Genomic DNA, 14,640 nt, shown 5'->3' on the forward strand with positions numbered 1-14,640 from the left:
AATTACATAAATTTGACAAAAATTACTTCTTGATATAATGAATGTACATAAAGGCACTATGTTGGTTGTACAACCGTTACAGAGTGGGTAAATGAACTCATATACTTATATTCAAAATAAATAAAAATACAAACTAAAAGATAAAATAAGTAAATTGTACGAACAAAAAATAAAAATAAAAAATAAACCAACTTATGGTGATAATGAACTAAATTTGTTGCACACTTTAATAAACAATAAAAAGACAAAATCAAAATTTCCTCTCCTTGGTTTTATTCAATAGGTTTCAAACTGGTATCTCAAAACTAAATGTGACATCTACTTAAATATTCATATTTCTGTGTAAATATGCAGATTTACAGTAAAATTTGAATTTTAATCGATAGTATCTCCGAGGATTTTCAGTAAACTTCCTAAATACATAAAGTAAAGTAAATACAGTAAAAGCTCTTTATTCGCGGGGTATATGTTCCATAAATATGCCGCGAATACAGAAACCGTGAATAAGGAATGGTAATTTATATGGGATTATAGGGGATACGTTCCTAGGTGACAAAATAAAAAAAAACTAATATAAAAAAATCAATTTAATTGAAGTTTTTGAACATTTTGATTAATTATCTTAAGGCTTAGGCAATGGTTTGAAGAATTTTGTAATTTTCTCTTGCTTGGCAGTTTTTAAAAGCTTTTGTTTGCAGTCAAAGTTTGAACTTGCCACTACAACTACCATCAGGTTCTTTAAAATGAGCGTAAAGATACTTTGCCTTCTCCCGGACCATTGGACCACTCAGGGGCACCCTTTTTTGGATGCGGTCTTCGATCCATAATGACAACGCCACTTCCATTTTTTTCTATTGCTGGATCACGAACAATTGCTTTCATTCTGTGCGTTTACATTCTCAAAAACACCGATCGCGGCGAAGGCGGCTTATGTCAAAGTTATCGGCGATATCATTTAACAACATACTTTAGGCAAAGTTGTAATACTAAGATCTATTTTACTTTTTTATTAGTCCATTTGGCGGCATTTACAAAGGATATTGGGTTGGATACCTATTGGAATCCTTTTATTATCATAGTGTACTTCCGCGAATATCCGCGAATATAGGAATTGGGTCGCATTTTTTTAATCCGTGAATAGTGAAAACGCGAATGAAGGAAGGGCGAATAAGGAGCTTTTACTGTATAGACTTTACACATAATCAAAACTTTAAGGGCTGATTCGGAGAAGAGTAAAGATTACAAATCAGAGTAATGTACGGTTTTACAAATCGTTTAAAGTTGGTAAGACTTCAAAAAAAATCAAATATTAGCAGTTGGAAGAAAATTAGTAGGTTAGAACCATAAGAACAGCAGTAAGAGGAAGTCATGTGAGTTACCAGATTTTTAATTTGGGGATAATTTTTGGGTAAATTCAATTAAGTGATGGCTACTGTCGGCCAGGAGCGTCACTCACTTTAAAGCAGTCAAACTCCCTCCTTCCATCAGTACCACAGAACAAAATCGTTGTGCTACACTCTAAACAAAAAGATCGCCAACATTTGTGTTTTGCATTTGAACTAAACAAAAGTAAATAATAAAAATTATTGAAATTTATTAAAAATTGTCAAATTTAATGCCTTTAAAATAAAATAAAAAGTAGATGAACAATATCAATATAAAAGTTGTTTCACCAATCTTACATATAAATGTATGTGCCCTATTACATCCTTACAAATATACGATTGCATATTCATCAGTATACAAATATACAAATCACTCCAGTACTCACATTAATGCATAAATATAAATGCATTTATTCATACACACTCCACTCAGTAGATTTATTTTATCGTCAAACAATGCCCACACACTGTAAAAACATCTGTAAAAAACGTTGTAAAGATTTATTGAAATTGATTATATTTTATGAAATATTTTGGTTACGGAACGAGTAGTTGTAAATAAATAGAATATTTTAGAAGGTTCTACAATAGACTGAGCAATCCAAGGCGAAAACATTCGGATATATGTACAAGTTGGTTAAAATCAGAAGTAGTATACGAGGTGTGGCTTTTAAATAATGAGACTATTGCTGCAAAACATTTTATTTTAAATTTATACATATTTAGTTATTATCACCTTCAATATACACCCCAATCCTTACCCCTCAACCCTCCATGCGAATTTACCATTGTTCGAAACAGTGCTGGAAGTCTTTTTCTGTGAGCTCCTGCATGACACGTGCCGCTTTTTCTTTCACAGCTTCAAAGGACTGAAATGGTGTTCCTTTAAATGTAGATTTGACTTTGGGGAATAGATAAAAGTCACATGGGGCCAGGTCAGGCGAATAAGGCGGATGGCCTAAAACTGGGATGTTGTACTTGACAGACAATGCAGTGTGAGCCGGCGCGTTGTCTTCATAGAGAACCCATGACTTGTTGTTCTTCCACAAATCGGGTCGTTTTTTCCTTACTCTTTCACGGAGTTGAGCAAGCACCTCACAGTAGTAATGGCGATTAATTTTAATCGATATTTTCATCCGTTTTGGACGTGGAAGGGTGACCCGGGCGGTCAACATCTCCGACGTCTTCTCGGCCATCTTGGAAATGCTTGAATCACTTAAAAACTCGCGCACGTAATTAACATTCATCACCATAAACTTCTTTTAAAAGATAAGTTTCAGTAGCGGTTTTTTTCAAGTTTTGAAGTGAAATTTCACGACAATTCGTTGCTCTACTACATGTGTAGTACCATGTTTTCGGCAAAAAGAAACTAACACCTCTTACACAAACGACGGTTCCGGTCAGACAGATTTCTCTACAAACATGTGAGAGGCTGCAATCGAAAGAGAAGGCTTTACGCTGCACAGTCGGTCGTTAAGATTTGGCGCATGCAAAGTTCTTCTGTAGCAGCATCAGTCTCGTTATTTAATAGCCACACCTCTACAAGCGGTAAATTACAGCTACAAATCATTAATTGACTTGAAGGACATAATTCGAGAAAGATTCTATTAAGTTAATTAACACAAATTAAACTTAAATTAAAATGACACCCACAAAATAATTTTCAATTAAAATGTATTTGTATCATATATATGTTTATATGTTTTTTAAGTAAAAATTACCGAGGAAAGTCTTCATAAAAAGCTTCTGTTAATTAAAATCTGTCATTTCGTTAATAAACTAAGGAAGATAACTAAAAAATATATGGATTAGAATCTGGCAGTGAATGCTATTATGTGTTGCCAGAACAATGCAAAAGTTATTCCTACTTCATATTGCTGCAATGATTTCTGATTTATGAGTGTGTGCTTATAAATATGCGGCAATGGATTGATTATTAAGAGGAATGTAGGATTGGCAGCGGTACTGACAGTTTTGATATCTTCCATTCCACCATTCTGCTGGTATATTTTTTTTTCAAATAAAGACTTTTTAGTGTTTCAAAAGTCTTCTGTGAAACAAAATGTAGACTGTTTCAATAAAACAAGAGAAGAACAGAAAGTTTAAGCATAAATAGTTTTTCTCTAAATGTAGAGTCTAAAAATGTCTTGAGCGTTCTGTTTATTCAAAAAAAGTGTTTATTTACAAACAAAAAATGCCTTTTTGAAAAAAAGAAAACTCTTTCAGCTGATTTCAAATGCCATGGAATTCTAATTCAAGAAATTTTAAAATAAATAGCTGCCGCAGCAGTAGCTTATTATTTAAAATAATTATTACAAGAATGTGAAGTTAGTAGTTTGTAAGTAAGTGAAGGAATGCGTGGGGACAAGCGATGGAATGTTGAGGGCAGTGATTAGGCGTTTAGAGCGCTTCACGAGCTGTATTCTTGCCGAGCGTTCGTGATGTGGCATTAATGTTCAAGTACAGCGAGCCTTTAGTAGCACTAACTCTTCACAGACTCCACTCGTCTGGCTGCATGTCGTATGTGTTGCATTCTTACTTTTTATCCCTCATTTTGTGTTGTAAACTTTGGAGCGAGTACAACCAATTGTTTGGGTTATCAAAATTGTTAGCACATCATCAAAATTAAAATAATGAAATTATATATATAAGATGCATCTTTTATAGTTTCATTTCTGATTATACTAATTAATAACCACTTAATACTGATATTCAAGTAAAACTAATACATTTGTTTATACTTGCATAGCAATTCCAAAAGCAATATTAATAACGAAATTAAAAATCCAAAAGCATAAACTGCATAAGCTAAAAATAATGAATGCATGTTAAACGCGATACTTTTAACAGCGCCAGTGCAGAAAGGCTTATTGTTTAGCCAATAATTATTTTCTCTTGTTATAATTCCTGTCTCTTTCAGTAGGATCAATCTGAAATAAGGTAATCAACAATTACTGCAATCGGAAGATATTATGTTGGTTAGTATTTTACGTAAGAAGTGGAGAGGGGGACACATTTGAACAGTTTTAATTTCTCGCCAAATATTTAAAACATTTATGATTGGTAATTTTCTCCATATTCTGTGGTAGACCTGTCGAATAATTGACAGAGTTTCCCTTTGTTTTCATTGTTTGTAAAGTCAGAATTGAGGAATGTTATATTTTGTAAGGTGTAAGAAAAAATTTTTGTTGCAGCTTCGGAAGTGTATTATGAAGATTATAGTGGACAAGGTGTAAGTATTGTTAGTCCATATTTCGAATTCGTATTCTTAATAATCTAGTATTTACAAAAGTCTATTTGCTTGCAAGAAGTGTTGGATATTATATTTTCTTTTATAAAATGAGAGGGATGTGCCGCCCTATCGACCTCCAAGTTTGTGATTTTTTTTTTTTTTTGTTTAATCGCAGAGAAGGGGAAAGTGGTCCAAACATATATTAAGAAACGCAACAAACAGAATATTTTGTTTAAACTTCCTAAATCCATCACTTCGGGTACAACATCCTGAACTGAGTCATTCTTGATATTTTGAACTAGATTTCAGTGGTTTAAAAGAGAAAGTAATGTAGTAGTGAGAGAAATAACTGATAGAAGGTAGATTCAGAGTAAAGTAATGTCTTTGTATTTTATATTGTGTTCAAAGCTACCCCACCAGTGGGGCAGATTTTAACATTTGACATAAAATTTTTTAAAAATATAGATATGTTTGAAAAGTACCAACTGTTTATTGATATAGATCTGTTAAGAAGACTTGAAAGTTGCAGAAAACAAAATGAAAAGGTTCAATAATACGATTCTGTGCACTCTGTAACAGAAAATGGAAATTCTGTTCAAATGTGCCCCCCTCTCACCTATATATTAGCAGATTCTAATTATAAACTGTATCCGAAAAATGCCGATAGATGGCAGAGGCTGCCGCATTTGGCTATATTTTAATACAAATTTGGAGTGACCGTTGAACTACCAGAGTGATACTCTCTTTTTCGTCAAAACATTAAAAATTCATTCTATCTCGTACGCTCGGTCTGGCCAGTGCCTCGAATAACGTTATTGCCACTCATCGTAAGTCATTACTTTGTAATTAGTCTTAGTATTATTTAGTATATTGCTTTCCTCTTATTTATGTAATTATTATAATTATTTTGTGCATACTTTTCGTTTTCCTATTGTGTTAAGTTTCCAGCTTACTTACAATTTTTCTGTTATTTCGAATTAATGTTCCTTTCTTTAAATACAGTTATTTTTATGTTCAATTAGAGCGCAAGAGAGAATTTTATTTGGCTCCCATTCGCCCTGTGTGATTGACTACCAGATCCCATCTTAGGCTTGAGCTATTTCGCCAGAGGCGCCCTTAAGGGCATTTATGTTTTGGGACTAGTTAGGAGTATCGTCTCGGATAGGTCAGGCTATCTGGCACCCGCAAATAATACCGTCCCCGAGAGAAGGACCGAAAGGGAACACTCTCCTAGCCGGTCACAGAATATACAAGTATATATACGAGAATATATCGTAACTATTTCGTGATAATTATATATAACGTTAAAGTTGGCAAAATGAAAAGCTAATTTTAATTTAGGTTTTAATTAATCAGACCAGAGTTCGCAACTAGAAGAGAAACCTTATGTTATAAATGTTTGGGTTTAAATTGTTCTTTATTTTAACCTTGCAAAAGTTTTTATTGAATTTTATGTGCGAAAAATTTTTGAAAAAGTTATTTGAAAATTTTTGTACAAAGAATTTTATCCGTAAAAGTTCAATAAAACATTTATTAACAATTTGAAACGTTAATCCGTAGTCCTCAGTAATTCTTTTCATAAAAAAAAGATAGGTAAATACTTCAATAATTGCAATCAAGATCAAACTTAATACTTTTGTTAAACTTAACAAAAAGGCTTACTACCTTTTAACTTTTGTTAAACAAAACGTTTGAAGAGAAACTAGGTATATCCTTTTGAAAATAAACTATCGTCCGTTAGGAGTCAGCGAAATTAAATAGAAGGACAAATGATCAATACAGCATATATGTAATTAAATTACACATTCTCCACATCAATAAGCTGTAAATATTAAATAATGTTACCCTTGAATGAAGAGTTCTTTGTAAGGTAGAGACTTTCTCACGAATCCAGATACCTGAAAAGGTTCATAAACCTTGATTTCAGTTAAAGAGCAGAAATCGGCTGTCTTAAAATGGCCTACTTTGCTGTACACATTAGTAATATGTGAAAAAAAAGCAAATCTTCCATTTTCCAACATTGATATACCATCACTAAGTTTGTAAAACTTGTCCTTTTCTGGAGTTTCACCTTTTAATTTTAAATCGTACACCATTTGTGCTCTGGTATCATAATTCATCTGAAACGTTATTTTTCTGTTACAATTTACATCCACATTTTTTAATCCAATCAGTTTCTAAGAATATGGTCAAGAATCTTGAGAATAGGGACTAGAATCTTAAATATTGGGACAAAGTTCTTGAAAATAACTTTTTTTGTACCATTAATTGGATTATAATCATATTATAAAAAGTAAACGCTGATACATTTGTGAAAACTTCCTTTTTAAAGAAAATAAATATCAGTTAAAATGGAAAGTTTGAAGAATTGAGTTCCATTCATTTGAAGAAGTGAAATATACAATGAGTTGGTTGCAAAATTTAATACAAAATTTAATTAGGCTATAGTCTATTTCGATCTTGTACGAATTGAATTCAGTTCCTTGAAAGGCTGGACTGTTTTAGTTAGACCAATCGGTGAAGAGATTTTTAGTCTTTCGGCAAAATTAGCCCATAGTTACAGCCAAATGAGATGCAAAAAATTAAACTGGTATAGGAAATAGTGAAATGCTACGCTTATACGAAGAAATTCTATGAAAACCATTTTCTATCCACCTTAAGGTATGTAAAAAGTAACCAAATATGCGAATATTCAGAGCTTCAAAGGGCGGGTGTTGGTCTAGTGGTCAAGAGCTTGGCTTTGTAAGTGGGAGATCCCCAGTTCGAATCCCGCATATGACTACTTTTTATTTATTTATTTATTTATTTATTGTTATAGTGGTCTTGTTTGCACATTAACCAATTACTTTATATGAGGGCTGGAAAAAACCAACATATTGGTATGAACAATTACAGTTGGCTCCTAGCGCCTTAATTCAAATGCCAAATTAATTAGAAAATCAATAATTCAAATTAATTAGAAATATGAAGAAAATCAGTTGATACCTAATTACATTCCTTATCCACAACAAAGAATAAAGCAATATAATTCCAGTATTATATACATAATATATTAATGTCCTATATTACATCCTTGATTTAAAACTGGGAAAATCCTTTAATGATATCTACTGATAGATCTGATCTAATTGATAGAATACCTTAACAACTGTAATTTCTATTAATGAATATGTTATAATAAAAGAATTATTTTTGGGATCTGATTCTGGAATTGATGTAGGTCCAATAAATCGAACAGCGGAGTTGTTCCTCTGAGATGCCTCCAGTTCCAGGGGCAGAGGTTTCACACTTTCAAGTTCTAGCTAAGAAAAAATGCTTCAGTTTGATATAGTATTGAAAAAAATAGTATTTTTCTAAACCATATCCTATGAGATGGTTATTTGCGAGCCACTTGTTACATTTTCACCTATACAAAACATAAAATTTGAAAATGTTATAAAGTTAGACAAATTTTATTAACTACTTCATTAACAAGCGTCAACGTCTGCAGTCACAGGAGGCCAGTCAGGAAATTTTACAATGAACAGACAGTATTCTCTTTGCAAAATTCACTGTTCAACAAAAAGACAGCGGAACCTTCGCTCCTAAGAACATGAGAACTCATGAACGTCGGATTTCAGTGTAGAAATTATAAATTATTAACATCAAATATAGGTTTAATTAGTAAGGGTTTTTTCACACAAACGAGCATTTCATGCAAAGCAAAATAATAAGAAATACGAGGGTCGTTTGAAAAGTCCGTGCAAAGTCAGAGAGATAGCACTACTGGCGCGCATCGAGGTTATGTTTAGTTAGTAGCATCTCTTGGAAGAACACACACCAAGTTTCAGCCAGATCGGTCTATTTCTTTGTGTTTGGCATTCGTTTGAATCGAGGAAGTCGAGTGATTTTCAAAAAATGGACGAAAAAGAATTTCGTGTGTTGATTAAACACTACTTTATGAAAGGCAAAACGCCTCAGGAGACTAAAGAGAAGCTTGATAAACATTATGGTGACTCTGCACCTTCGATTAGAACAGTTTATAAGTGGTTTCAAAATTTTCGGAGTGGCCATATGGGCACAAGTGACGCTGAACGTTCTGGACGCCCTGTTGAGGTTACTACTCCAGAAATCATTGATAAAATCCATGATATGGTGAAGGATGACAGAAAAGTGAAGGTGCGTGAGATTGCTAGTGCTGTGGGCATCTCGAATGAACGGGTACATAATATTTTGCATCAACATTTGGACATGACAAAGCTATCCGCAAGATGGATGCCGCGATTGCTCACGCTTAACCAAAAACGAAATCGTGTGAAGTGTTGCAAGGACGGTTTGCAGCTGTTCCAGAAGAATCCGCAGGACTTAAGCGTCGTTTCGTCACTGTGGATGAAACATGGATACATCACTACTCTCCTGAGACCAAAGAACAATCTAAACAATGGGGAATCTGCGCCAAAAAAGGCGAAGACCGTTCCTTCGGCCGGAAAGATTATGGCGACTGTCTTTTGGGATTCGCAAGGAATAATCCTCATCGACTATCTGGAAAAGGGTAAAACTATTATAGGTGCATATTATTCATCGTTATTGGACCGTTTGAAAACCGAGCTGCAAGAAAAACGCCCACGATTGGCCCACAAAAAAGTCCTTTTCCATCACGACAACGCACCAGCTCACACCTCAGCAGTTGTGGTCGCAAAATTAATGGAAATAGGGTTCCAACTCGTTTCACATCCCCCCTATTCTCCAGACTTGGCTCCCTCGGACTACTATTTGTTCCCCAATATGAAGAAATGGCTGGCGGGAAAAAGATTTTATTCAAACGAGGAGGTGATTGCAGAAACGAATGGCTATTTTTCAGACTTGGACAAATCCTATTATTCGGAAGGGATCAACAAACTAGAGCAGCGTTCGACGAAGTGTATAAGCCTAAAAGGAGACTATGTTGAAAAATAAAAAAGGTTTACTCCAAAAAATTAAGTAGTTTTTATTTTTGCACGGACTTTTCAAACGACCCTCGTATATAATATTTAGTATATACTGACCCCCAAATAATATCTATTATAAGGTAAATCCTCAGCACCTAAAACAAACTGCTTCTTCATCAACAAATCGACAGAGTTAATATAACGTTGGTACGGTGACAGCAGTAGTATAACGATAGCGGCGTTATAAAATGCGAACACCCAGCTGCCAAGTAATAGTAGTGAAACATGTGCAATTCTTGCTGAAGTTTTCATCGAAGGCGAGCTTATTCCTGAAAAATAAAAATCATAGTTTTTTTTTTCAAAACACTGTTAGGATCTACATGGTTTGATCAATTTTTTCTTTATTTCTTCCAGGGAGGTTATACCCAATTGAAAGGGAATGCATTATTTTTCTCACTTTTTATTTAGGCTGCTAGTAATCACTTTTTTCAATAAAATTATTTTGTTTGAATGTGTTTAGAAATATTTATTTAGGCGTGATGAGCTATTTAAGCTATACTACAACCACTAATAATTTACAGTAATTACAAACAAGTAATCGCTTACTTTTTTCAGATGGGGCTTAGCTTCCAACTACCTATTAGATGTCTAGCACGGAGCAAATCAACACATTTTAGCATTTACATTTGGCATTCGAACTGGAAATTTTCCACTTACAAATCCACGCTATTTAACCACTACGCCAATCCAACTTCTTACAGTAATTAATATTTAATCAATTGACTTATGTGTTAGTTCGGTTCAAGGTCGTCTCCAAGACAGAGTAAAGGTTGAGATCGGGACATGCTAGATTAATACGAAATTTAATACGGCCTGGGAAAGCCTTGTAGGAAAACCTAGTTTCCAAATTTATTTGTTCCATTGAGATTATTAGAACAGGATAACTATTCCGAAGTTGAATTTTTTTTTTTCTGAATTTCAGGCGGCTCTATTAGCTACCAACTCCTACAGTAATTTGTTCAAGGAAATTGCAATTATTCTTCTTGGACAACTTGATAAGAATTGGTATCCAAAATAAGTTCTTACTCGCCCGGATATTCATGGCCTAGAGGCAGTCCTATCCCAGAACCTCGGCGGTTTATCGCAAAGCAAAGTTTGGTAGATGGTTTAATTGGTAAGAATATGCTTTAATTTGTATGAAATATAAATTTTTTTTATTTTGGAAAAGCTTGAACTATCATCAAAACATTTTTTCTTCTTCCCCAAAAGACTTAGAATATGATAAAGTCTTAGTGACTAATATTTGCAATATTTACACAATGTATTCTCTTAACTGTAGAAATAAAAAATTAAAATTAAAAAAAATGTAAGGAACTACGAATATGATTGTCGATCACTATCTATACAATTCTAGCTTTTGTTTATGATCATGTAATTTGAAAAGCAATTCTAAAATAAACAATAATTACCTTGTTGACACAGAACACCAACAGAATCTAGTATACTTATGCTTAGTGAAGACTCGCAAATTTCTTCATTACTTCTGTGTAAAAAAATAATTCTTAATCCAATAGCGCATAAAAATATAGTTATTGTTAAACACAACCAAACTTTGGTTGAAAACGGCCTCAGCAGATCGGTCGCTTCAGTAAAAATTATTGGATGTCTAAAGACGAATCCTTGCCTGCAAAAGAAAGGCTATGAATAACAAGTACAGCGGCATCCAGAATAATTTTCAGGATGGCAGTAAGTTTGTGAAATAAATGCATTTTTTTAATGTTTTAACTTCTAAGTAGGATACAAGAGAATTACTTTCTTAAAAGGGAGTGTTTCTGAAAATATCTCACATCTTTATATTGTAAATTAAATGACGTCATTAAAATAATTAATTTAAGTTTATGATTATGAGGTTCTCTGAAGGCTCCAAGAAGGAAGGTCAGTGTTGGACGCAAATCCGTGGCATAGCTTATAAAATAATATTACTTTATTTTTGTCTAACTTGGCGGCACGGGTTGAAGATCCAATTATAATATGAAGTTTTGGGTTCGTCTAAAATTTATTAAAATTAATTCACTCAATAAGTGCGATTCCGGCTAGCTATCAACATCAGGGCGCCCCTAGTCTGGGGCAAGCAGGCCTCGGAAAGATTACGTTGGTAGTTTAATTTGAGAAAATAATATCTGTACTTATCCATTTTCCTTGCAAGGACCCTACGTTATTGAACTAAAAAAAAAGATAACTAACCAAAAAATATATGGATTAGAATCTGGCAGTGAATGCTATTATGTGTTGCCAGAACATTGCAAAAGTTATTCCTACTTCATATTGGTGCAATGATTTCTGATTTATGAGTGTACTTATAAAAATGCGGCAATGGATTGGTTATTAAAAATGGAAAGAAGGTTTTCTGAATGTAAGGTTGACAGCGGTACTGAAAAGTTTTTGGACAGTTTTGATATCTTCTTCAGTTGAAAAATATGCTACCATTTTGATTTCTTATGTTCACTTCTAAGGCACTACAGCTCATGCCGGACATTAAGATCCAACAAGAACCCCTTACCTGTAGCCTGAGCACCCTTACAAACTAGTCCACGCAAGACATCTAGACATTCCACTCTTACAGTGCACACCGTTTGAAGTTGGAGCACCTCCTTAGAATCTGATTCTTCTCCATCCTCCCAGAATCCAATCCTGGGTGAAATTTCCAAATAATCTCTTCAACTTAATGTCTTTAACAATAAGTGTATCTTGAAATAAAATATCGTTTCCCCGTTATAGCGTCCCATAGATTTCTCTACTTAAATGGGTCTGGGAAGATTTTCGCTATAAAAGCGACAAGCGTTCATCTATTTTTATTTTATTTTATTTGTTTACACTTAGTTCTCTGAGCCATACATCAGCACTGGCTTTTCAGAGTTTTGTATAGAAGGATCCTAGAGTACTTCTCTAAAAGTCGACTTAACATGCCTAGAGCTGTGAATAGCGTCTTTTGGCAGCCAGAAACGCTACTAACAATCTCTGGAAATATGTCAAGAACAATATCTAAATACAAACCAAGTTACTGAAAACTTTTACTTGTTTAAAAAGTAAATCATCAATATTTAAAGAGTGATTTCAAAACGAAATCACTCTTTCCACAAAGAGTGTAGCAAGGCATGTTCATATTCATTTCAATTAAAAATCTGAAGAATTCAGATATTGTTATTTGGTTTAAACACTTACGATTTTACACATCTTATTGTAATTCTTGCTAAAACACTCTGTTTTGTTACTTTTATTTGTGTACTAACCTAAACTTACAAATACTTGGAATAACGTCGACCGCATTTATTTTTGATGTTAACTGATTAAGATTGAGGCCTACATCGACTAAACCAGATTGGAGGGCTAAAAATTGGCCTTCAGCATCATTTTGATTTAAGTAGTTACTGTTAAGTTTGTTAAAAGACAAACTTAGATTCCAACTGCAATAAACAAATTTTAAATAATGTATATTATTGACTTTATGTAAATAATGAACTTCTATTTTTATTATTGCCATAATAAGTTTATCATTGCCTGAAATTATAGATTTCTGCCAGTAGATTATGCACAGTATAAGATAATTTTGGCAGAATTTCAGACGGATCGTCCACATATCTGTTAAGGAGTTTGCTTTCTGAAACATTAGTCTCATTTTGCCAGTTTTTTATCTGTAAAAATATAAGATCTCCTTTTCATAAACTATTTAATCTCAATAATAATTTAATCAAGAAACAATATTAATTTAATCAAACAAAAAGAGACTATAAAAAGTAAACTGTCAATAATTTTCCAAATTTGAGAATTGGACCAATGGTGGATTTGAGGGAAACTGACGTAGAAATTAGATTATAGGAAAGATGTAAAAATAACAACAACAACAAAAACAATAAAAATAATAATAATAATAATAATGGATCGATCCAACATAAATGAAAGGAAAGTATTGCAGAAAATGGAATAGCTTTCCTTTTTTACTTGCTCGTTACTTTTTTTTATGCACGAGGCATATTTTTCGGACTTCCGAGTAATACATGAAAAAATGTGTGTGTGTGTGTGCATGTGTGTGCTCGTCACAATAACGAAAAATCGCAAAAAGCCCATTCGTTATATTCCGTTTTAATATTTGGTCAACTTTCGACTTAATTTTTTTCTATGGCCCCTAGAATTGTTTGTAAACTTACGCATACACTAATTAGTTTTCTGAATAAAATAAATAAATAAATAAATAAATAAGGTTAGAATTTAGAAAATGGTAGGAAGAGAGAGTCGTGTGAATGTGCACAACTTCAAGTTTAGGTTCAAAGTTGGATCTGATTCTAAGGACGGAGGTAACTAGACACGCTTGTGTGGCAGGTCATCTATTTAACGTCCGAAGGAAGACGCCATATGAGGACTAACGCCATCAGTTCTTCAAGGCGGCAAATAGGATATTTGGCATTTGCCAAATGTTAATGGAGGATCTAAGACAATTAAGAGTCAGTGACATTCTTCAATATTGCAATTGGATCCGACAGACTGACGCTTGAAAAAACATTTGTCATTTTTTTGTCCTCTAGGGATGGGATAAGAATTTTGTCGCAGGCTCCTCGGATGATATTACGAAGCAACTAAATTGTAGAATATTCTCAGGGGTCCCCTATTTGTTCAAAATTTACTTTGCTGGTAATAAGATTTTGTTTGTTCAATTCATTAACCAAAAAATTGATTTAATGAGATTATTTTCCAGAAAAAAAAATGCCTTTTTTGTAATGAACTCCTAATATACCAAAAGTAGAAAAAAAAGGAATAATTTTTACCGTAATAAATGCTCTGACTAAAAGTCCTTTTAAATTGTGTATATTATTCACTTGATAAAAATTAAATTCAGATGATTCATTCCAAGAAGCATAAATAGGTAAGCTTATCGCAGTACTGTGCAGAATTCTGTGGATTTTGTACATACGAATGCCTGGGATTGCCAAGAAAATATCACTATTCCACTGAATTTTTATATTTTCTATTTTCTTGAAGCCTTCTTCATAATTTTCACTCCAAAATATCCAACTGTAATTTCCGGCACTGTAATAAGTAAAAAAATGCTGCAAAAGAAAAT

At 33.3% G+C, this 14,640-nt stretch overlaps 1 protein-coding gene and 1 long non-coding RNA gene across 5 annotated transcripts in view; one reads left to right on the forward strand and one right to left on the reverse strand.

Annotated features, from left to right (window-relative positions):
* LOC141459502 (ionotropic receptor 75a-like) overlaps positions 1 to 14,640 on the reverse strand; it is a 15,478-nt gene continuing 838 nt past the window's right edge. Inside the window, exons 3-10 of one of the 4 annotated variants that reach the window (XM_074138656.1) lie at positions 14,345 to 14,626; positions 13,083 to 13,216; positions 12,815 to 12,988; positions 10,994 to 11,208; positions 9,642 to 9,853; positions 6,463 to 6,737; positions 4,127 to 4,315; positions 1 to 1,559 (exon numbers count right to left, since the gene is read on the reverse strand). In XM_074138656.1, the coding sequence (XP_073994757.1) occupies positions 1,430 to 1,559; positions 4,127 to 4,315; positions 6,463 to 6,737; positions 9,642 to 9,853; positions 10,994 to 11,208; positions 12,815 to 12,988; positions 13,083 to 13,216; positions 14,345 to 14,626 (1,611 nt within the window). In that variant the 3' untranslated portion in view covers positions 1 to 1,429. The remainder of the gene's footprint in view (positions 1,560 to 4,126; positions 4,316 to 6,462; positions 6,738 to 9,641; positions 9,854 to 10,993; positions 11,209 to 12,814; positions 12,989 to 13,082; positions 13,217 to 14,344; positions 14,627 to 14,640) is intronic. The other 3 variants (XM_074138683.1, XM_074138675.1, XM_074138665.1) reach the window with 3 other exon arrangements.
* The window catches only part of LOC141459529 (uncharacterized), a 13,363-nt gene continuing 3,481 nt past the window's right edge, over positions 4,759 to 14,640 (forward strand). Inside the window, exons 1-2 of the long non-coding RNA XR_012461505.1 lie at positions 4,759 to 5,444; positions 10,507 to 10,698. This is a non-coding gene — a long non-coding RNA (uncharacterized lncRNA). The remainder of the gene's footprint in view (positions 5,445 to 10,506; positions 10,699 to 14,640) is intronic.

This window comes from Rhodnius prolixus, unplaced genomic scaffold (assembly GCF_049639745.1).
Source record: "Rhodnius prolixus isolate KJV_2025 unplaced genomic scaffold, Rpr scaffold_1, whole genome shotgun sequence".
Classification (NCBI taxonomy): domain Eukaryota; kingdom Metazoa; phylum Arthropoda; class Insecta; order Hemiptera; family Reduviidae; genus Rhodnius; species Rhodnius prolixus.